General features: G+C 48.0%; 1 protein-coding gene across 1 annotated transcript in view; it reads left to right on the top strand.

Moving 5' to 3' along the window:
* Positions 1-24,156, top strand: part of LOC147901561 (uncharacterized) — a 257,427-nt gene that overhangs the window by 93,340 nt on the left and 139,931 nt on the right. The window contains exons 15-16 of the mRNA XM_087375079.1: positions 22,446-22,591; positions 22,889-23,007. Of these exons, the coding sequence (XP_087231205.1) occupies positions 22,446-22,591; positions 22,889-23,007 (265 nt within the window). The remainder of the gene's footprint in view (positions 1-22,445; positions 22,592-22,888; positions 23,008-24,156) is intronic.

Here is a 24,156-nt window from a genome sequence, read left to right as displayed (position 1 = left end):
AAGAGGAGGCCTCACTTAGAGAGAGAAAGTGACACGGAGTGAAAAAGGAAGGCCTCACTTAGAAAGAGAAAGTGGCACGGGATGAAAAGGGGAGGACGCACTCAAAGAGAGAAAGTGGCACAGGGTGAAAAAGGGAGGCCTCACTTAGAGAGAGAAAGTGGTACTTAGAGAGAGAAAGTGGCACAGGGTGAAAAAGGGAGGTCGCACTTAGAGAGAGAAAGTAGCATGGGGTGAAAAGGAGAGGCCTCACTTAGAGAGATAAAGTGGCATGGGGTGAAAAGGGGAGGTCTGACTTAGAGAGAGAAAGTGACATGGGGTGAAAAGGGGAGGCCTCACTTAGAGAGAGAAAGTGGCATGGGGTGAAGGGGAGGCTTCACTTAGAGAGAGAAAGTGACACTAGGGTGGAAAGAGAAGGACCCATGTAGTGGCACCAGGTGCAGAGAGGAGGACCCATGTAGAGAGCGAAAGTGGCATCAAGTGGAGAGAGGAGGATCGTTGTAGAGAGAGAAAGTGGCACTCAGAAGGAGAAGATGTCACCAGGGAAGGAGAAGGCAAGAGTGTATATACAAGGACTAGGAGGGTGTTTCCTCATTGATCATGGTACCTCTTGATGTGTGACCCATTCACTGGTGCTGGTAGGAGTCTGCCTTCCAAAGTGGCCAAGTAGACTCTGCCACTTGGGATAAGCTTGGCAATGAAAGATGAGCCTGTCTAACCACTTACAAACTTAGGTTTGTGTTTGAGAAACTTACTGGAATGCAAGAGTACTAAATCACCAACTTTGAAATCCCTTTTTCTAAGGTTCCGGTCATGCCAAGCTTTTTGTCGTTTCTGCCACACTTCTTGAGCGAAGACAGCTTCACGTCGATGCTCTGCTAGTGCCTCCAAATCCCACAAGCGTTCCATTGTGCAGGATTCAAAGTTGTCAATTTTGTCTGGAAGAACCCTGTGGGTGTCAAGATGAAATTCATAAGCCATGATGGCCTCCAGTCCATAGACCAACTCGAAGGGTGAATACCCAGTACTCCCCTTGTAAGCAATTCGGTAGGCGAATAAAGCAGCTGGAAGTATATCATCCCAATCTGCTAAAGAACTTAGGCAAAGACAATGCATGATCTTGCACATTGTGCGATTTGAGCTCTCAGCTAGACCATTGGCACGTGAGTAATAGGGAGATGAAAATTTGTGAACTATTTGTAGCATGTGAACCAGTGCAGCAATGGTGTCATTTAGGAAGTAAGATCCTCTATCACTCATCAACTCAACAGGACAGCCAAACCGAGAGATGATCTGGTCATATAGAAATGTGGCTACTACTTGGGTTGTACAGTTTTTGACTACCTTGGCTTCGACCCATTTGGTTCCATAGTCGATGGCAAGCATAGCATACTTGTTCCCTCGGCGTGTGGCAGGAGAGATGGGCCCAATGAAATCCAATCCCCAACGATAGAAGGGGGGCACCGGAGTGAATGGTTTGAGAGGAAGGTACTCGCGCCTTGTAGGCTTGGGGCCTGCTCGTTGACATGAATCACATCGGGTCACATGAGCATGGCATTTGCGGAAGAGCTTGGGCCACCAGAACCCCGCACGCATGATCTTCTAAGCAGTAGCATCTAAGGCCATATGCCTTCCACCTATGCCAGCATGTGCCTCTTCAAGAATGGATTGTGTCTCGTGAGGGAGCAGTCTCAAGATCTGGTCCTTCTCGAGCTTGTACAATTGACCTGCAATCAACTTAAAAGGAGCAGCTTGAAGGATTTGCTTGCGTTTCTCTATTGGAGTTAGACCTAGAGGAAAGCCACCTGTAGACAGGAGGTGTACTATGTTGGCATACCATGGTGGGAAGCAGTCCACCGCAAATAGGCATTCATCAGGTAGTGCCGTCACCCCGAAAAGGCCCGCATCGGGTAATTCATCGGTGAAACCAGTGGCTGGTTCCCCGGAATGTAACCTGGACAAGTGGTCTGGAGGTTGATGCAGTCTGCCAGCCCTCACCACAATGTCGAATTCAAATTCTTGAAAAAGAAGAATCCATCTGCTTAACCAGCCACCAAGAGTAGGCTTATTCAATAAATGCTTAAGAGCTTGATGATCAGTGATGATCACAAACTTGTTGCCCAAGAGGTAGTGACGATACTTGGTCATGGCATAAACCATGCCGAGACTCTGTGGTACTATAATTGCGTTCTGCTCCATTGAGTTGTCAGCTGGCGAAGTAGATGGGCAAATCAATCTTGGTATCCTAGTTAGGTTGAGCTAGTATAGCACCTACGACCCACCCACTAGCATCCACATGGACATGAAAAATTACATCCCAATCAGGCTGCCCGAGGATGGGGGCCTTCACGAGGCGATGCTTCAGATCGTCAAAGGCCAGTTGTTGCGGGGTTGTAGCATTCAAACTCCGATAGTCAACATATATTCTGAGTTTGCCAGTCTCTCTTTTGGGTACAATGATAATTCCGCTGACCCAATCAGAGTAATCCACTGGGTAGATTAATCCTGCTTGCTCCATTTTGTGTATATCTGTTTGGACTGCCTTGCCATAGTTGGGATTCATGCGATATGGACTTTTAATCACAGGGTCTGCATCCAGATATAAGTCGATGCGATGCTTCATGAAATTAGCGGGCACCCCCTTCAGATCCTTGTAGGACTAGGCAAAGACATCCACAAATTCTTTAAAAAGGTCTGTCACTGCAGCTAGAAGATAGTCATGGGCTAACTTCAAATGCCGGGTTGGTCCTCAGTCCCAATGTTGAGATACCGCTAGTTCCGTGCCTCATCAACAGGGGCAATGCATTGGGATGTTGAGGTACTTGGCTCACCCATTCTCAGTCCTGTGTGTGCTGGAGTATCTTCAAGGGGAAAGTCCCCCTCCACTTCTCTCAACCAAGATGGGGGATAAGTAACTGGTGGGCTCTCGGGCACCTGCACGGGCTGAGATGATGTAGAGTCAGTAGATGTTGCAGATGTTGTATGCCTTCGACGCCTCGGTGCCTGTTTCAGCATGCCCCGGTAAGGTAAGCCTTCCACCTCATAAGTGGTTTCAGAAAGGTCTTCAACTGAGGCTTCTGATAAGAAAAGGTCAAGCAAAGTGAGATCGGCCATGTCCTCATTTCCGTATCCTGTATGCACCCTGGGTCCCCCCAAGACCTCAAGCTGTTGGTGGTGATTCTCCTCAAGTTCAGCAATATCTATGTCACTTTCTTCTAAATCACTATCACCATCAGTTTCGTCTTCACTAGTGTTACTGTCTTCTATATGACCATCATTGTACTCAGCAGTACCATGGTTGTACACCGTAGTACCATCATTGTACACTAGAGTACCATTGGTGGGTTGCACAGTACTGGCCTCGTATACAGTAGATCCATCATTGTATGCTATAGTACCATCAGCATCATTTTGACCAATGTCCTCCATGTCGGCCACTAGACGACCATCAATGTTCACTGCAGTACCGTCATTGTTCTCAATGGTGTCCACTGTAGTACCCCTCGTGACCATTCTCTTATATAGGTGTGGACTTTTGCAAAGTCCAAAGGGCATACCTTCATAAACTAGTTCAGCTAGACCCTATGCATGTGGTTCTAGGTGGACTTCTGATACTGCAAGTAGGTGTTCTTCGGGATCTTCTTGTTGGCAGAGTTCCACCATGTTGACGGCTAAGGAGCCCAGGGCTCCCATCCAATCCAAAATGACAGCTTCCTCGTCTTCTTGATCAGCCCGATCCAACAAGTAGGTCAAACTTTCGAATCCTTCCAGGGTTGTCTCCTCATTGATATCCTGGTCACCACCCATGGGCCAATCCCCACAAGCCCAATGCTCCTCTTCGCCTCCGACTTGTTCTTCAAAATCCTCCTCTCCCAGTTCTATTGGTATGTGCCTTGCTTGTCCTGTGACCATATCTATTTTGAGGGATGTGGATCCCAGGGGCAACCGAACTTCATCAGTTGACCAATCCTGAATGGCCTTTGCGGACCGCAACCATGGCCTACCAAGAAGTAGAGGGTAAGTCTGTTTATTTTCGGTCATATCAAGGACTACAAAATTGGAGAGAAAAGTTACTCCGCCAATCTTCATGTGACACCTTTAACTGCACCCATTGGTTTTACTCTGCGTTGATCAGCCATGCGTACTTGAAAGTGAACATCACTTGTCAACTTCAACCCCAGTTTTTGGAGTGTACCTTTTGGCATAATGTTCATGGCCGCCCCACCATCAAGGAAGACATCCTTCAGCTCCACTCCATGAATCTCCACGGTGAGCTTGGGTTGTTCACAAGTGAGGGCAGCGTAGGCAGAGAAGTGGTCCGGTGTAGACCCGTGCTGAGCTGGTAATGTCTCTAGTGTTGGCTCACTTGGAGTAGATCCCTTCTGTCGACCTCCTGGGAGGTGGTTAAGAAATGTAATGGTATGATGCTTGGGGGGGGACAACTGACAAAGTTGTCGTAGAGTGAGGTTGGGCTTGAAACTGATAAGATCTTCAAAGAGGGAGTAGTGTTGGACACTGGTATTAGCCTTGTGCGACCTCATCCTCCTAGCCTCTGGCCGAGGGTCGAAGCTTACACGTGCGGATGTACGTCTGAACTGTGAGTCTTTGTCTCCCGTGGTGTCTCTTCCATCACCCCTTTCCCTTTTGCCTGTGCAAGACTAGGTCTTTTCCCCATCGCCCCTTCTCTGTTGAGTGCGGTTAGGGACAAAGTGGAAGGTCCTACTTGTGCCTCATTCTCCTTGTGCTGTCCGAGGGTTGTCACTTATGTTGCAAACCTTACAGTTTTGGACTTGCGGGACGGAAAATGAGGTGTGCTACCTTCATCTTCAGAACTTGTTTGAAGATCTCTCGTGACACTCTTTACCACCTCTTGATACCTCAAAGGCATAGAGTGATCACCCGAGGATGAGGCACTTCTAGAGTTAGTGGTTGACCTTAATGGCTGTGTGCCCTTCGAGTTTGTTTCTGAGTCACTATCAGAAGTAAGCGTGGATGGTCTATTCCTGGGCGTATTGTGTACCTTGGAGGGGGAGAATGACCTTGGTGGGGGAACACTTGTCGAATTGATTGGTGCTGAGGTCTCCGGTGCTGACTCTGAGTCGTCCTTACATTTGTCACCTTTTGTTTGTGACCGTGTCACAGCGCCCGACACTGCGCCAATCAAATGGGGGCTGTTGCCCTCCCCCACCACTACTACATCAACCATATTCACTTGGGATGCGGGTTCCGCTCTTCCATTGGGACAATCTCTGGTGTAGTGGTCGTTTGTGTTGCACTGTGTACAAGAGGGTCGCCTGAATGGCTGTGTACAATCATCTTGGTAGTGGCCATACTCGCCACATCTACATGATGGGTCTTCTAAAGTTTGTACCTCTGCCTACACCTCCACGTCCACCTCGAAAACCACCCCTTCGACCATGTTGATAAGGGGATCCATAGCCACCTCCTGACATAGGTGGTTGGTACGGTGAATAGTAAGGCTGAGGATAGAAATAAGGGGCACCAATTGAATTAGGCGTAGGAGCTTGGAGCAAAGGGGGAGTCGGAAGCAATGGAGGCAGCATGATAGGAGGAGGAGGGGGCTCAGATGCTCGTGCAAGAGGGGGATCAGGAGGTACTAGTGCTGGGCTAGAAGTTATGGGTACCAATCTGTTGACTACAACAACTAGGGGTTCCCCGAGGTATACTCTAGAAGAAGCTTCCTTAATCCTTTGAGGTACCTACACTCAAAGGCATCATGACCATGGATCTCACAAAATGTACAAAATGAGGTAGAAGTAGGTACCTTACACTTGGAGGGGCACTCCCAGTAACCATGGTAAGATCCCTTGCATTCTGTGCACCAAAGACCACTTCGAATCTGGGCCTCAAAGGACGACTGGCCATCCACCTTTATTCTATCTTTCAGGCCTTCTTTGATTTCTTCTAACTCCTCCTTAAGTTGCTGCCATGCAGATGATCCCTCCTCTCTTGGGAGTTGGGTAGTCGTAGTCGTTGATGAGGCAAAACTTAGCTGTGACCGTTCCATCTTGATAGCTTCTTTTAGGAAGTCTTAAGTGAGGCATGTTAAGGGAGTTTATTAACCAGCCTTATAGCAATGGTAGGGGGTAATGCTTTCAAAAACCACCGCTTCATGACAGCATCATTAAGTGGCATAGACATCTTTGCCGCCAAGACCCTCATCCTTGTGTACATGTCAAAGATGCTTTCTCCAGGCTTCATGGTGTCAATGGATAACTCTTGGACAATCATGTGTTCAAATTTTTCCAACTTGAAAGTGCATAAGAATTCCTCCCTTAGGTCTATCCAGGTCTCGAAGTGGTCAGGGGGAAATTGACTGTACCATACATCCATGGCATCCTCCAATGACGAGGGGAAGATGTGAAGGAATGCATGCTCATTCTCCACACCTTTAGCTTTACATGCTGTGAGGAATTTCCTCACATGAGCTTCCGCATCCTCATGGAGGTGGCCTTTGAACTTTTGAGTCTTCACGTGGACCTTGTTGAGTAGCTCGAGAAGTCTAGCTCTGTCTGCAGGACTGAGAACGGCCATCCCCACCCGAGAGGCTGAACCAGATGCAAGAGTTGCAGGGAGTCCTGATGGGGCCGTAATGAGTGTAGGTGCTCCAGAGGAGGAGACCACTCTGACAACACCTCCTGTGGAGGACCACAATGGGGAAGTCACTACTGATGTAGCCATAGAGGAAGTGTACACAGATGGTAGTGCATACGCGGAGGGTCTCGGTGTTGCAGAGGGAAAGGATGAGAACATAGAAGATGTGGGGGTTCAAGAGGATGGGAGAGTTTGGGAAAGAGAGGGACGGAGTTGAAGTCATGGATGAGTAGGCAGTAGGGAAGGAAGGAGGGCAGCATCGGTGTGGATGGAAAGGGAGATGAAACCATCATGGCAGGTAAACGCATGGCCGGAGCAAAAGTACCCCCGAGTGGGATAGATGTGGAAGAAAGATTAGCCTGGAGCCCGGAGCTATGCATAACAGATGAGGTAGCAGCTTGTCCTGCTGAGGTCGAGGCGGGAGCAGATGGAGTCACCACTCCGGCAGAAGAGGTGGTTGATGAAGACATCGTTGCAAGAGGAGGAAAGGGGTTGGCTTGACCTTGATGAGTCCCTGAGGAGCCCTCGTCCTTCGTACTCTCTTCTTTCACATGTTCTCTGCTTTGCACTTCTTCTCCGGAGTTCGGATCTGACCACTAGGGTTCCTGTTGATCCAAGTCAATGAGAGTCTCAATGAAGTTACTTGCTCTGGCTACTGCTCCAATGGGCTCACTTTGTGCTCAAGTTGAGGACTTCGCAATCTTACGTCGCATGTAATGCTTCTTGTACTGAGTAGGGTCTACCAGAAGTCTTTTCTCGACTCTCCTCAAGTACCTCCTAGAGTTCTCTCACTAGCTCCTTCAAATGTTTCAGAACTACTCGGCATAAGACCTCTCTCTAGGACCCTAGATCACCACTTCACTTGTAGCTACTCAACACCAGCAGTGTCCCACCGTGATCGCCATAAACTGTCTGAGGGGAGGGGTTCCTATCCTTTCGAAGGTGTTACCGAAGTCCAAAGGCCGCTGGCGTGAGAAGCATGAGTGTTGCAATGCTCTATTGCAATGGATCGCGCAGAGTGCACCGGTGGTGTGCGAGTGTCGTATGCTGTACTGCAATGAACGACGACGTACGAGTGCACTATGCTAAATGACAATCACATGAGAACTCCACAACATAAGCAGAAGAATAAAACCTCGTCATACACTGGGGATTGTACCTCGTCATACACTAGTGAACAATCCCCATATCGGGAAGAGACAAGAAAAATGAGAAAGTGACCAAGATGGCCAAAGTACATATCACTAGACCAACGTCTACAGGTCACAAGTCACAAGTCACAAGAACACACAAGTCTATCCCCATAGTAGACAGAGGGTACACACAAGTCTCTCCACACTCTCTCCTTGGCGAGCTCGTAGCTCCAGCCTCTATCTCTCCTCACACTCTCCTTTCTCCCGCTTCAGTACCGAACTCCGAATGCTCAATGCTGAATGTCTCTCCCCTCTCCACCTTTGCCTTCATCCTCATCCTCGTCCCCCGCCTTGGAGGGTCCCTTTCTTCGCTGAGAATTTCCCCCTTTCTTCCCATTGGTCATCCTCTTATCTCCTTAGCTGTTGAGGATAGTCGTTGGGCCGTTGGCTCTCTTGATGGCTACTCCGACTTCCTGACTTCCTGACTCGCCAAACTCTTCTGATCAGGATGGTGTAAATTCTCCATGTGCATGTGAGCTGGATCACCGCACCACTGAACCACTAAATTACTGTGTATTTGTAAATACTCCTGACTGCTCCATGTGTGCAGCTCTCGATGAGATCGCCTTGGGCATGATACTCCTGGTTGACCTGTGGTTGACATGTGTCAACCTGTGGTTGCCTCAAGAACCCGTGTGGTCAACTCCTCGTGTCGTGTGGCTGAGCTATGTTGACACATGGTCAACATGTGGTAAATACCTGTCGTCATGTGGTCAACACCTATCGACATGTGGTCAACGTTGTCGTCATGTGTCAGGGGTGTTTCTATTGTAACACATCCGTCTTGTCCACCTCGGAGATTGAGGCATTATTCCTCTCAGCAGAGTTTGACAAAGTGGTTTTTCCGTTCGTGGATGGGAAGATGTACACGACCTTCATCCGGTCTTATGACACGAGTAGCGACACTTTTGAGTTCCTCGGTTCACGACACACTCTTACACCAGCTCTAGTGTCCGCTTACCTGCACCTTCCCACCCTCCGAGTCCATCCCGCTTTTGGGGAGTCACAGTTGCTTATTTGCTTCCTTGCACAGTGCAAATCTCAACGGAGGGGACACGAGTGTCGTAAAGCAATAGATGCTACTCGTTACTTCTTTTCGCGCATATATTCTGCACCATGGCATTTTTTCATCACTAAGGGTATTCGGCCAGCCCTCAACGCCCTCTTCATCACTCAACCATATGACTTTGCTGCATTCTTCTGCTCCTCCTTTCAAAGTACGGTCCGCAAGCGTCAGGGTACACATACTTGCACATCTGGCCCTCATCTCACGTACTTTTTGCATCAGTGGGGTGCAGCCTGCCCTTCCCCTCTGCCGACACGGCTTCTTCCTTCACCTTCGACCTCTACATCTCCGACAACTCTTATCCCTCCCCAATGATTCACTCTTACATCACACTAATCCAACCAGTGCAACAAATTGACCACAAATTCATAGTTTGGTGCATGAAGTTTTACTAGATGGTGAAAATAGGCATGATAATCATCTAAATGCATGGGAAGGGGAAAAGTGGAAAGAGGAGAAGACCTGGGGGCGGGATCCGGAGGAGCCTTGGAGCTCATGGCGTAGAAGGGAGTGAAGAGAGTGTCCTTCAGTAGGCGAGGCTTGTACTTAGGACGTGATTGTAGCATGAACCTGCCTGAGTGCAAGTGGCTCCGTGATGCACGAGCGGAATAGGGGAAGGATGGTAGGGGCGAGAGGCGAGAGAGGGGGGCTGTCTGTCGATGGAGAGGCGAGAGAGAGGGACTATTCGATGGAGAGGTGAGGGAGGGAGGGGGGCTGTCCGGTGGAGAGGCAAGGGGAGGAGGGGTTGCGATGGAGAGGCTAGGGAGGGAGGGGCAGTGTGATGGAGAGGCGAGAGGGGGGGGGTTGCGATGGAGAGGAGAGGGAGGGAGGGGGGGGCGATGGAGAGGGAGGGAGGGGGGTTTGAGATGGAGAGTAGAGGGAGGGAGGGGGGTGCGAAGGAGAGGCGAGAGAGGGGGGGTGATGGAGAGGTGAGGAAGGGAGGGGGTGTGATGGAGAGGGAGGGAGGTTGGAGCTGTTGGAGAGGTGAGGGAGTGAGGGGGTGCGATGGAGAGGGAGGGAGGGGGAGCCTTTGGAGAGGCAAGGGAGGGAGGGGGTGCAATGGAGAGGAAGGGAGGGGGGAGCTGTTGGAGAGATGAGAGAAGAAGGGGGTTGAGAGAGGAGGGGGCTGCGTAGGAGAGCTAAGGGAGGGAGGGGAGCTGCGTGAGGGGGGCTGATGGCATAGGTAGGAAGAGAGGAGGAGGTTAGGGAAAGAAGGGAGGTGGCGCAAGGAGAGAGTAGAGCTTGGAGCAGAGGTGACGCAAGGAGAGGGAGAGCTTGGCACGTGGCAGCAAAGAAAAGAGCAACGTTGGCTGCCAAATGATGCAAGAGAAACATTCAAAGATGGAGTGGTGCCTAAAATAGAGGGGGTAAGCTAAAAATAGCGAGGTGCATAAAAATAGCCAACTTTATCTCAAATCAGCCAAAGATTGCTGAACATAGCGAGTTCTTGCCAATTTTAGCAAGTTTTGCCAAAAATAGCGACAGTTGTTCAAGGTGACCACGATGTACCCAGGGTGACAAGGGTGTCATTGGAATGACCAGATCGTTAGAGGAGGACCCATTGAGAAGGAAGTGACTAAGTTGAACATGGTCAAAGGGGGTGACAAGGTTGTCATGGAATAACGAGGTGACAAGGTTGTCACTAAGGTGACAAGGTGGTCACTGAGACGACGAGGTAACAAGGTTGTCAGGGGTTGTTGTACTTTGAGTCTCCGGTCAGGGACTCCCACCAAGAGTCACACCTGGGTCACATCATGGTCACCTGAGCAACATGCCAAGGTTGTTAGACCTTGGTCACACCTTGTTCACATCTTGGTCACCCTGGAGCAAACAATACATGACTTGGACATGACTTGGACATGACTTGACAGTACATGACTTGGACATGACTTAACAGTACATGACTTGGACATGAGTTGACATGACTTGTACATGACTTGACAGCACATGACTTGGACATGACTTGACAGTACATGACTTGGACTTGACAGTACATGACTTGGACATGACTTGGCAATACATGACTTGTACAATTGGATATGACAAGAGCAGTACCACGACTGAAGAGTACCAAACCTCAACCTCGACCGACCTTGGTCAAAGTTGATCAAAGTGAAGTACTGGTGCACTAGTGCACAGGCAGTACACCTGTTGGTACACATGGAAAGTAGTCCAGTAGTTAAGAGGTATAGGTGGTGCACCAACCCTCGCAACCAACTAGTGTCAGGAGCACATGGAATAGACAGGAGTACACATGGAGCACGGGATTTACTAACTCAGAACAGGCTGGAGAGTTGCAGAAGCCATCAAGGACGAAGTGGCCGACAAACAACGGAATGGCTAAGGATGCAGGAAGACATCTAATAGGAAGGAGGGAAGGAGATTTCCAGCGAAGGGGAGCAGATGAGGAGAAGGTGAAGAGGGGGAAATGGGAGGAGAGGGGGGACATTCTAGTAGAGGCGGAGGGCGTGAGTGAGGGAGTGAGAGGCTAGAGTCAAGAGCTCGCCTCGTGTGTATCTTCTCCTGGTGTATGAGTCATCTGGTGTAATTCTCATGAGTACATGATTCATTCCTTCTGATGAGCTATGCTACTTCCCATCTCCGCTCGCTTCTCTAAGATCTCTTCCCGTTGTGTTCTCCTCCCCTCCTCGCCCTTCACCTGGTACAACGGACCCTGTGTCATGTGGTTGGAGTTCTGCTCCGTTCATGTTCAGGGTTGGCTTTTATGATGTTGTTCCGCTTTAGTCTTCTTCTTGCTCACATCACTCCGGCACTTGCACCGCCACCATCGGTGACACCGGTGGCACGTCTTACTTGCTTCTCACACCAGTGGCCTTAGGCCTCCGGTAATACCCCCTCAGACAAATTATGGCAATCACAGTGGGACACTGCTGGTGTTGAGTAGCACAAGTGAATTGGTGCTCTAGGGTCCTAGAGAGAGGTCTTATGCCGAGTAGTTCTGAAACATTTGAAGGAGCTAGTGAGAGAACTAGGAGGTACTTGAGGAGAGTGGAGAAAAGACTTCCGCTAGACCAAACTCGGTACAAGAAGCATTATGTGCGACTGAAGTTCGCGAAGTCCTCAACTCGAGCACTAAGTGAGCCCATTGGAGTAGTCGCTAGAGCAAGTAACTTCATCGACACTCTCATTGGCTTGGATCAACTGGCTGGTGGTCAGATTTAGACTCCGGAGAAGTGCAAAGCGGAGAACAGGTGAAAGAAGAGGGCACAAAGGACAAAGGTTCCTCAGGGACTCATCAAGGTCAAGGCAGCCCCTCTCCTCCTCTTGCAACGATGTCTTCATTAACCACCACTTCTGTTGGAGTGGTGACTCCCTCTGCTCCCGACTCGACCTCTGCTAGACAAGCTGCTACCTGATTTGTTATGTATAGCTCCGGGTTCCTAGCTAATCTTTCTTCCACATCTATGCTCTGGCCATGCCTTTACCTGCCATGAAGGTTTCATCTCCCTTTCCATCCACACTGGTGCTGCCTTTTCCACCATCTCCTTCCTTCCCTACTACCTACTCATCCATGACTTCAACTCGATCCCTCTCTTTCCCAAATGCTCTCCCATCCTCTTTAACCCCCACATCTTCTATGTTCTCACCCTTTTCCTATGCAACATCGAGACCCTCCGCATATGCAGTACCATCTGTGTACCCTTCCTCTATGGCTACATCAGTAGTGACTTCCCCATTGTGGTCCTCCACAGGAAGTGTTGTCGGTGTGGTCTCCTCCTCTGGAGCACCCGCACTCACTACGGCTCCATCGGGACTCCCTCCAACTCTTGCATCTGCTTGAGCCTCTCCGGTGGGGATGGCCATTCTCAGTCCTACAGACATAGCTAGACTTCTTGAGCTACTTAACAAGGTCCACGTGAAGACTCAAAAGTTCAAAGGCCACCTCCATGAGGATGCGGAAGCTGATGTGAGGACATTCCTCACAGCATGTAGAGCTAAAGGTGTGGAGAATGAGCATGTGTTCCTTCACATCTTCCCCTCGTCATTGGAGGATGGCGCGAATGTATGGTATAGTCAATTTCCCCCTGACCACTTCCAGATGTGGACAGACCTAAGGGAGGAATTCTTACGCACTTTCAAGTTGGAAAATTTTGAACACATGATTGTCCAAGAGTTATCCATTGATACCATGAAGCTTGGTGAAAGTATCTCGAAGATGTACACAAGGATGAGGGTTGTGGCCACGAAGATGTTTGTGCCACCCAATGACGCCGTCATGAAGGCGTGGTTTTTGAAGGCTTTATGCTCCACCATTGCTATAAGGCTGGTTGACAAACTCCCTGAGGATGCCTCGCTACAAGACTTCCTGAGGGAAGCGGTGAAGATGGAAGGGTCCCAGTTAAGTTTCGCCTTAACACCCACCCAAACCGGCCAACTTCGGAGAGAAGAGGGCTCACAGGCATGGCAGCAACTCAAGAAGGAGTTAGAAGAAATCAAAGAAGGTCTGAAAGACAAAACAAGGGTGGATGGACTGTCACCCTTTGAAGCTCAAATAAGAAGTGGTCTCTGGTGCACCGACTGCAAGGGTTCTGGCCATGGCTACTGGGAATGTCCATCGAAGCATAAGGTACCCACCCCGACCTCCTTTTGCACATTTTGTGAAATTCATGGACATGATGCCTTCGAGTGTAGATATCTTAAGGGGTTGAGGAAGCTTCTACTGGAGTATCCAACTTGGGAACCATTGGTGGCTACAGTCAACAGAGCTGCACCGACCACTTTGGGGCCAGTACCCCTAGTTTCAGTCCGTGTGAAGGCGCCTGAACCACCTACCCATCCTACCATTCCACCTCCACTACTTCCTAATCCTCCTTTGCTCCAAGCTCCTACTCCCAGTCAGATTAGGGCTCCATACTTTTGTCCTCCACCCTACTAGGCACAGTATCAACCACCTATGTCAGGGGGTGGATATGGATCCCCTTATCAACGCAGTCGACGGTGTGGGTTCCGAGGTACCAACTTCCGCAGACCAATCATGTGCTATAGATGCAGCGAGTATGGCCACTACCAAGATGATTGTACACAACCGTTCAGGGAACCTTCTTGTACACAGGGGAACACAAATGACCATTACACCAGAGATTGTCCCAATAATAGAGGGGAATCAACATCGCAAGTCAACATGGTTGATGTAGTAGTGGCGGGGGAGGGTGACAAACCCCATTTGATTGGTGCCGTGTTGGGAGATGTGACAAGGTCACAAATGAAAGGTGACAGTAGTAAGGATGACTCAACATCAATATCAGAGGCCTTATCACCAACTAGTACCAACTCAGTCACTAGAGGATCGTCCCCACCTCCTTCCTCCAAGATGGACAGTGGGCACAAGAGTGCATCACCCTTGTCTTCTCCTGTTAGTGGATCAAAAAGAACCAGAAGGGCTTCATAGCCATTGAGACATGTCACTAGCTCTAAAAGTACCTCATTTCCAAGTGGTGAATTCACTTGAAGGAGATGGGAGTGAAGCCCAGTGGTGCCCAAGAAAAGGGGAACATTGATTGAGAATTCAGAGGTACCTCCTCTCCCTCGCGTGAGCTTCGACCATTAGCCAGAAGCTCGGCGAACGAGGGCACAAAAGGCTGTTGGTGGACAGCTCTATTCTTTGAGTGAAGATTTGATGGAATTCAAGTCTAACATCACCCTACGACAACTCTATCTATTGTCTCCACAGATCAAGCATCAGACTATTGCATTCTTGAATCGTAGGCCAGGAGGTCAACAAAGGGCATTTGTTCAAGGCAGGCCCACACCAGAAACAGTACCGGTTCAAGATGGATTGATGCCAGACCACTGGTCAGCCTATGCTGCCCTCATGTGTGAACAAAGTCCCAAGCTCGTAGTGAACATCATGCCGAGAGGTTAAAGATGTTTTCTTGGATGGTGGGGCAGCAGTGAACATCATGCCGGTACTCTTCAACAACTGGGTTTCAAATTGACAACTGACGTACATTTTCAAGTGCGCATGGCGGATCAACGCAAGGTGAAGCCTATGGGGGCTGTCAAAAGTGTTCACATGAAGATTGGGGGAGTTACATTCCTGTCCAATTTAATCGTACTTGATATGACAGAGGGTGAGCAGACTTATCCTCTACTTCTCGGTAGACCATGGTTACGCTCAGCAAGGACCATTCAAGATTGGTCAAGTGATGAAGTTTAATTGCCTTTGGGATCCACATCCGTAGAAATAGACATGGTTACTGGAAGGGCTCATCACCGACCTATGGAACTTGGGGAAGAGGATTTTGAAGAAGAAGAAGGGGTGGAGGAGGAGCGATGGGCACTTGGGGATTGTTGGCCCCTATGGAAAGAAGAGCTGGCCTATGTGGAGGACTCACCCTTCCAAGATGAAACCTATACAAGAGCAGCACGAGATGATGGTGAGAGATTGACGTACTTGTTGGAACATGCTGGACCAGATGAGGAAGAAGCTGTCATCTTGGATTGGATAGGGGCCCTGGGATCCTTAGCCATCAACATGGTGGAGTTGTCCCCAGAAGAGGATCCTGAAGCCCATCTTGGTACTTCACAGAATGCACAAGAGGTGAGCCAGGAAGCCGCTGCACCACCTAGTTTGGCTGACAAGTACCATACAAAGTGGTGGAGAGGTCAGCAGGGTCACTCAAAGACAAGACCATGAAGCAACAATGGAGACACACGACACGGATGCCTCATACCAGGAAAAAGACCATGGGGTCACAACAGAGGAAGAGGATGCTATACAAGAAGATGATGAACTGGCTGAGCACAGTGATGGTACTGAAGAAGACACTCATGAATCTGCGGAAGAAGAGGATGACCACATAGATGCTATACAAGAAGACGATGAACTAGCTAAGAAGACACTCATGAATCTTTAGAAGAAGAGGATGACCACATAGATGATGTACTGGCTGAGCTCAATGATGGTACTAGAGAAGACACTCATGGATCTGGAGAAGAAGAGGATGACCACATAGATGATGTATTGACTGAGCTCAATGATGGTAGTGGAGAAGACACTCATGGATTTGTAGAAGAAGAGGATGACCACCTACTTACTAATGTCACTTGAAGGCGGGTGATGCCGGAAATGACTCTTGGAAGGGTTATTGAATCCATTGTGTATCCTGACCAACCTAGGAGGGGCCAAGAGACTGGACAACTTGAAGGAACCGTCCACATTCACACTGGAGTCTAGAACTTCAGACCTGCAAGGCAAGGCCACAACATACAGGGAGAAGAAGATGTCGCGAAACAAGCGTTGGTGCTGGTGGGGATGTGGTGCATTTTGGTATGTTCTCTGCAATGATTACGTGCTTGCAATTATTGTCCATCTCCTTCACCTTTCTTCCAAGGGCTGCAAGTTGAAGCCTGAGCTTCTCTCTCTTGGCCCTAGCTTTGTAGACCTCTCTCTCTCTCTCTCTCTCTCTCTCTCTCTCACGAGAGCAGACTTGCTGCAGCTTCATACGTATCGCACTTGGATTTATCCCACGCAGCTTCCGACGAAGATGGCCACATATCGTGACCACTTCCTTCGGATCTCAGAGGATGGATTTGAGACACATCCAGATGCCGTCTTGCAGGTTGCCACTGATTTCTATGCCTCCCTTCTTACAGCAGATCCTGACACTCAGGCCACAGATGATGCTAGAGTAGTTATTTGGGGGCACTTACTGGGGTTGTTGACATGGGATATGATTGTTTCACTTGATGCACCCTTCACCAACGTAGAGTTCAACACTGCTCTCTCTGCCCTTCACAAGGGCAAGTGTCCTGGTTCCGATGGACTTACCTCCTTATTTTTTATTACTTTTTGGGATCAGATTAGGGATCACATTACCTCAGCCCTGTAGGGTGTACGGGACTCGGGTGAGATGCCATACTCACTTACGGAGGGCCTCACTCATTTGATTCCGAAAGGGGGTTGCAGGAATTCAGTGTCTCAGTGGAGACCAATTACCTTGCTGGGTACCTTGTATAAAATCTTAGCTAAAGCTATCAGCCTTCGTCTACAGCCCTTTCTACCAGATCTTATTCATGATGCGCAGATAGGTTTGGTGCATGGCAGGAGCATCTTTTATAACATCTTCTCATTTTGGGAGGCTTCGGATTGTGCCATGCATAATGGCCACAGGCTGGCCATTCTACTCTTGGATTTTGAGAAAGCTTATGACAGGGTAGATTGGAGCTTTTTGGAGGGCAGACTTACTCGTTTTGGCTTCCTAGATACTTGGATCAGAGGGGTGTCAGCCCTCTACAGATCAGCCCACAGCCAAGTTCTTATTGGTGGAGTTAGGGGGGACAGGTTTCAGATTACCAGATCAGTCCGTCAGGGATGCCCCTTAGCCCCCTTTTTATTCCTTTTTGTGGGTGAGGCTATGAGCTATTACATTAGAGCTCAAGCTGGGATCGTAGGGCTCAGGCTTCCTCTGAGGTAGGAGGATGAGCTCTTAGACAGTTAGTTGGTAGATGATACGGCTGTTTTTTTGGATGCCACTCCACAAACACTGAATTTATTCAGGACGGCATTGGATTTGTTTTGCATTGCGGCAGGTGCACACATAAATTGGAACAAATCCAATGGTTTTTGGATCAGTGATGAGGACACTTCAGTCTGGGGGATTGACATAGGATTCACTTGGATTCAGAGGGGAGCCTCCGTTAGGTATCTAGGATGCCAGATTGGGGTGGGTATCTCTCTGGCACAGCAATTCGCTCCCATGTTGGAGAGTATCAGGAGGAAACTCATCTTTTGGAGTTCAGCCAGACTTGACCTTGCATCTTTTGGTCTTATTGGCCACTGTCTGGTTTGTCTGCTCATGTTGGTGCAGATCTAGAGGTTGTATTGCTCAGCTCATGAGACCTATCAGGAACTTCCTATGGAGTGGTTTAGATGGCACCTTAGATGTTGTAGCCAGGGTGGCTTGGTAGACCCTCATTCTCCCCACAAGAGAAGGAGGTCTCAATATTATTGATCCAAACTTGCAGTGTATGGCCTTACTCTGCAAGTTTGTAGTACGCCGATTGATGCCTAGACAGGAGCCCTAGAGGATTTTTTCTCACGCAACATTCAGTCTTGTGCCCTTTCTCATGGGGGAGATTGGTTGGACAGCAACAGATGGACCTTTTCCTCAGCCCATCTCAAATCTCCCCCTTTCCCTCTCATGGCTGATATTATGAAAGCTTGGGGCTGCTTCAGAGACACACTTCACAGAGTTCCACCCAACTCTCTTGAAGAAATTCACAGATAGCCAGTCATGTGGAATGACTCGATTTTGGATGATCATGGCAGGCCACCTGGAGTGTCACATTATATGTAGTGATCTAGATGGGGGAGGGGACCTGCCTCTACGGTAGGCGCTTGGCACGCCTTTATGAGACTTCCATAGGATCAGAGACTTTTAGCAGTTGGCCACCTCAGAGGGAATGCACTCGGGATAGAGCAGATACAGGCAGCCATTCCGCCAGAGTGGATTGATACATATGACATGCCGCTTTACAAAGTCCACTTGGTGGGGAGCGTTTTCAGGGACGGGCATTCCGTTACAGATCATTGCATTGCAGGATCCACATGAGGATACCCTTGTCTTTGATGTTTAGTTGGGAGCAGGCTTATTAGATCTTCTGATGATATTCTTTTGGAGGTTGCATTTCAACCTGTCAGGATTGCAGGATTCATGGAGTGGGGCAGGGACTCACAGTGGTATTTTGACCCTGATCCTATTCTCCTTGCGTTGGGGTCTTGGAGACTCTGGCTGTATGGTGGTTCCCCTATTAGGTTCTTGCAGTGGGACCCAAGGGAGTCGGAATGGATTGATGAGGGGCACCGAGAGAAGAGCTTCCCCTTTTTTCGCTACACAGTTAGAAATGCCAGGAGATTTCAGCTCAGCAGTAGAGGCTGGAGGCCATCCAGAGCGCCACATTGGGATAGTTTTCAGATTTTCACAGTTGTGCGGAAAAACTTTTGGCGTAGGCTCTGGAAATCCCTCAGGAATAGAAAGATCACTCTTTTCTTTTGGCTTTCTATTCATGAAGGGATTGCAGTGAACCTGTGGAGATCCAGGTTCGGGGCTGACCCTACTTGTCCTCAATGTGACTTGGCAGTTGAGTTAGTACAGCATTGCCCTTGGGAGTTCAGACAGGCGAGGACGATCTGAAAAGGTGTTGCTAGGATTTTCAGCATCTTTCATACAACACCTTTCTATATGACCTGGGGTTCAGTGGGGCTTGGTTATCTCTTATTGGCCCACAGGTGTTTTTCGAGGAACATGATCGAGATCCAGCTTTCATTGTACGGCGACACTCAGTGGAGTCATGTTGCCTCCAGGATGTTCCCTTCACTCCTTTCAGAGCTGCTCATGCCTCAGTAGACACGTCTTTGGAGATTTTGGCTAGCATTGCAGCTTGGCATATTTGGAGAGCCAGGTATATAGAGGCGATGGAGAGTATCCAGTTTCACCCTTCCCAGACTATGGCCAGTATTTGGACCGACACAGTACACACTATGATGGCCATTTGGGCGAGCATGCAGGGATCCTCCAGAGCAGCCACAGCCAAGAGAGTTAACTTTTTTCAGAGTTTGGAGAGGATCTCGCTTCTTCTCTGAGTCTCCTTCAGGGTTGAGATGGCATTTTCAGCCTTCGCCTTGGATCTTTATTAGCTCATTTTGAGCTGTTTTTTTCCTCGTGCATTGCATGATGTACTCCGGCATTTGAGCTTGCTCTCGCGGTTTTCATTCATACTTAATGAAGTAATTTTCTTGCAAAAAAAAAAGTTGACGGTGCATTGCACAAACTTAAGGGCATCATCCGGTAAGCATACGTTCCCCATTGGGTGATGAAGGTGGTCTTCAATTGATCTTACTTTCGCACGTGCACCTGGTTGTACCCATTGTATCCATCCATGAAGGAGTATAGAGCATGATCAGCTACGTTTTGTAGCACCCTGTCAGTGAAGGGGAGAGGGAACCTATCCCGGTGCGTGGCTATATTCAAACTCCTATAGTCGACACAAACACGGAGTTTGCGAGTCACTCTTTTGGGCATCACTACAATGCCACTGACCCATTCAGAGTAGTCAACATGGTAGATCAACCCCGCTTGCTCCATATTTTGAATATCAGCATGGACAACCGTGCCATAGTTAGGATTTATGCGATATGGTCCCCTGACTACTGGGTCTGCTTCCGAATACAAATCGATGCGATGCTCCATGAACTCAATATAGGTACTCCCTTTAAATCCTTATATGACTAGGCAAAGACATCGACATACTCTCGGAAGAAATCAAACAATGCAACAAGGAGATATTCATGCTCGCAGACCCAACTGACAGCCACCTTGAGATGTCCTGGTTGGTCGTCTGTACCAATGTTGAGATACCGCCAATCCCGGGCTTGGTCAACCTGGGGTATACTTGTTGAGGTGGAGTTGTCCGGTTCCTTTTCTGTCAGTGCTTGGTGCGCAAGAGTATCATCTAAAGGAAAATCCCCTGCTATTTCTTCCATCTAAGACCTCGGAAAGGACGGCTAGGTGTCCTCTTGAAATGGTTGAGATGTGGAGGCAGCACTTAGGGCCATTCTCTTTTTGCTTCTTTGTGCTTGCTTGAGCATTCCTCTGTACGGTAGTCCATCCACCTCATATATAGTTTCGGTAACCTCTTGTGTCGCCAGAAGGTCAGCTTCCGACATGTATAAGTCAAGTAGGGCAAGGTTTGCAACATCTTCTCCTCCATGCATGCTATGGGCTTGCCCGTCACGTCTGAAGTTCCAGACTCCAGTGCGAAAGTGAACGGTTCCTCCCAGTTGTCCTACCTCCTGGTCCTTGCTAGGTTGGATAGGATGCGCAATGGAGTCAACTATTCTTCCAAGAGTCATCTTCGGCACCAACTGCCTTCGGGTAACATCCGTCAGTATGTGGTCCTCCTCTTCTTCAATATAGGAGGGATCCCATGGGTCTACAAGTCCACGAGTGTCTCCTGCAGTACTATCACCATCAGTGTCTCCTTCAGCACCATCACGATGCTCAACTAGTTCATTATCTTCCTGTATAGCATTATTAGCCTCATCACTATCACTATTAGTGTTTCCTTCAACACCATCACTATGCTCAACCAATTCATCATTTTTCTGTATAGCATTAATAGCTTCATCAGATTCCTCATCCTCTGTTGTTACCCCATGGTACTTTTCTTGGTACAAGTCATGTGTCTCCATTGCTGAGTTGGACTTGGCTTTGAGTCACCCTGCTGACCTCTCCATCTCCTTGTCCGGTACTTGTGGTCATCATCTGTTGATACATGTGGGGATTATTACAAAGACCAAAAGGCATCCGTTCGTACATTAGATCATCCAAACCAAGTGCAGATGCTTCCTGGCTTACCTCTTGCACCATCCATGAAGTACTAAGATGGGATTCAGGATTCTCTTCTGGGCATAACTCCACCATATTGACGGCTAAGGATCCCAGGGCCCCCTTCCAATCCAAGATGACAACTTCTTCCTCGTCGGGTCCAGCATGTTCCAACAAGTACGCCAGGCTCTCACCATCATCTCGTGCTGCTGTTGCATAAGTTTCATCTTGTTAGGGTGAGTCCTCCACATAGGCCAACTCATATTTTCGTATGCGCCAATCCCCAAGTGCCCATCGCTCCTCCTCCGCCCGTGCTGCTTCTTCAAAATCCTCTTCCCCAAGTTCCACAGGTCTGTGATCAGCCCTACCAATCACCATGTCTATCTCCAAGGATGTGGATCCCAAAGGCAGCCGAACTTCATCACTTGACAAATTTTGAATGGCCCTTGCTGATCGCAACCATGGTCTACGGAGAAGTAGGGGATATGTCTACTCACCTTCCATCATATCAAGCACGATAAAATTGGACATGAATGTAACTCCCCCAATTTTCATGTGAACACCTTTGACCGCCCCCATTGGCTTCACCTTGCGTTGATCCACCATGCGCATTTGAAAATGAACATTAGTTGTCAATTTTAAACCTAGTTGTTGGAGCGTACCTTTTGGCATGATGTTAACCCCACCATCCAAGAAGACATCTTTCAGCTCCACCCCGTTGATTTCCACCTTGAGCTTGGGACTTTGTTCACACGTGAGGGCAGCATAGGCTGAGCAATTGTCTAGTGTCATCCCCTCGTGAACTGCTACTGTCTCTGGTGTGGGACCGCCCTGAACAGACCCCCTTTGGCGACCTCGTGGCATGCGATTCAAGAATGCAATAGTCTAATGCTTGATCTGTGGAGACAATAGACAGAGTTGTCGTAGGGTGATGTTGTTTGGAAGGAAAACGATTCATGTATTGACATTGAAAGCCAATGTCTATTGACTTTGAATCCCATTCATAGCTGTTTCACATTCTTTATATGGAAATAAAACATCCTCTTACTGACATTAAAAGCCAACATCCATTGCCTTTAAATACCAATTATAGCTCACTTCTATTTAAAACTTTCTGGATAGCACATGCACACTTTGCAATCCCCTTTCAAATATTTCTAAGGCTAAAGAAAGAACTTTGAAATTATTGCAATTTTAAGGTGATTATATAATTGATTTATGCAGGGCAGTTTTGTGTTACCAATGAGCAGCAGAGAATGAGTATTTATACATCAATACTTCCTCACTTGTTGCAAGCTGAAAAGGATGTCGTTTGCTTGAATCTTTGGCGTCTGCAAACTTCTCTTTTAGAGACATTTTCTCAGTTAATTGTATGAATTATTTCTACAGCAAGCTGCTACTGCCTGTAATGTTGTGCATAACATCGTGCAAGGGCAAGCTCAAATATACTCTTTACTTTCCAACTATATCTGAACTTGTATTAATATTTCATCCCATTTTAATTAAGGTTTTTCAACAAGAAACTATATCTGAATTTGTACTAATAAATATTTCATCCCATTTTAATTAAAGTTTTTCAATCAAAAACTTGACTAGTGCTAAGACTCGGGATTGTTATTGCTAGTGCCACAACAGATTTAACTCATCAATGTTAATTCTGTTGACAGGAGTATCTCAGCAGTGACCAAATAATTGAGCACTTTGTACCTCTCTGCTTTAATTACATGACAGAGTCTGTCTTGCCAGTAAGATCTGCAGCAGCAGTTACTCTGGCAATATTCATACGGTATGTTAATCAGGATTAAAACAAAATTTGTTTTGGTTAACCAGATTTGAGCTGTTTTTCACTTATTCAAAATTTGACTAAGAAGGCTATCATCTTAACGGGGGAAAGTTACTTAGCTAAACTTCAGCTTCATTAGAACATTGTTTTTCCAACGAGTCCTTTGACTATCACCTTTATTCTTGTTATGCTCTAGCCGAGATAGCATGACCTCGGAAAGATCGGTGGGCATTTTCTCTTAGATGACCGACTTTTGTAATATTTTATGTGCGTAAATAAAATGGTCAAGGGAAGTAACTGCCAAGGTCCTAGGTGAGGGTATATTGGCATCGACTAGGTGGTTCTGAGTGCTCAGGCCTAGGTGCACCTAAATGTGTAAAAATGCCAAGGGGCAAATGGATTAATTGTGCCCCAAGAGAGGGGTAAATGGTGTACCAAGCTAAAGGTCTAAAATGATGACATGTGGCAGGAGGATGTTGGAACACTGAAAGGAAAGAGTAGAGTGGACACAAAATCAGAATACTTGCTTATAGAATGAAGAAGAAAGAGGTCCTTAAGTAGGCACCTCATACAAGGTCACTGACATCACTGATGACCTCAAAGCTCCACAATCATCTCCTCAATCTGCTCCTAGATTCACTCAATCATCCTATGTGGCTTTTCCACCACCTAACTGTGCTTGTGGGCACCTAACTGTGCCTCTAGCACTCACACATAGAAACATAAGGTGTGCCTGAGGCATACAACTTGAGATATCCCAACAAACCCCCCCTCAAGGAAATGCCTCAGGCTATGTCAAGGATACATCTAGTCTCATAGTTTCTCATGCCATCTCATGGTGGTCAAGGATAAATCTATGGCTAGGTTCTCATGCTAGCAAGGGTTCCCTTGGGTGTAAGGTAAACAAAAGGGATACAAACAGACCTTCCAATGGTTATCTCCCCTGCATGTACATGCACACAATGTCTGCAGGAGGTACCATGGAACAAAACATACACATGGCCTACATCATAAGGTGACCAGAGGTGTTTACAAAACACACAAAACACAATAGTTTATTTGCATTCATTTTGGAGGACTATCCAGGCTGAGTACCTTGACATAAAAAGAGAGATCTGGAGCATACATAGAGATGATTTTAAAATGCATAAT

The sequence above is a fragment of the Dipteris shenzhenensis genome, chromosome 5 (assembly GCF_047967505.1).
Source record: "Dipteris shenzhenensis isolate YYH24624 ecotype China chromosome 5, Dip_SZ_1.0, whole genome shotgun sequence".
Classification (NCBI taxonomy): domain Eukaryota; kingdom Viridiplantae; phylum Streptophyta; class Polypodiopsida; order Gleicheniales; family Dipteridaceae; genus Dipteris; species Dipteris shenzhenensis.
The sequence above is the reverse complement of the archived record's forward strand: the minus strand, read 5'-3'. Positions and strand labels throughout refer to the sequence as shown.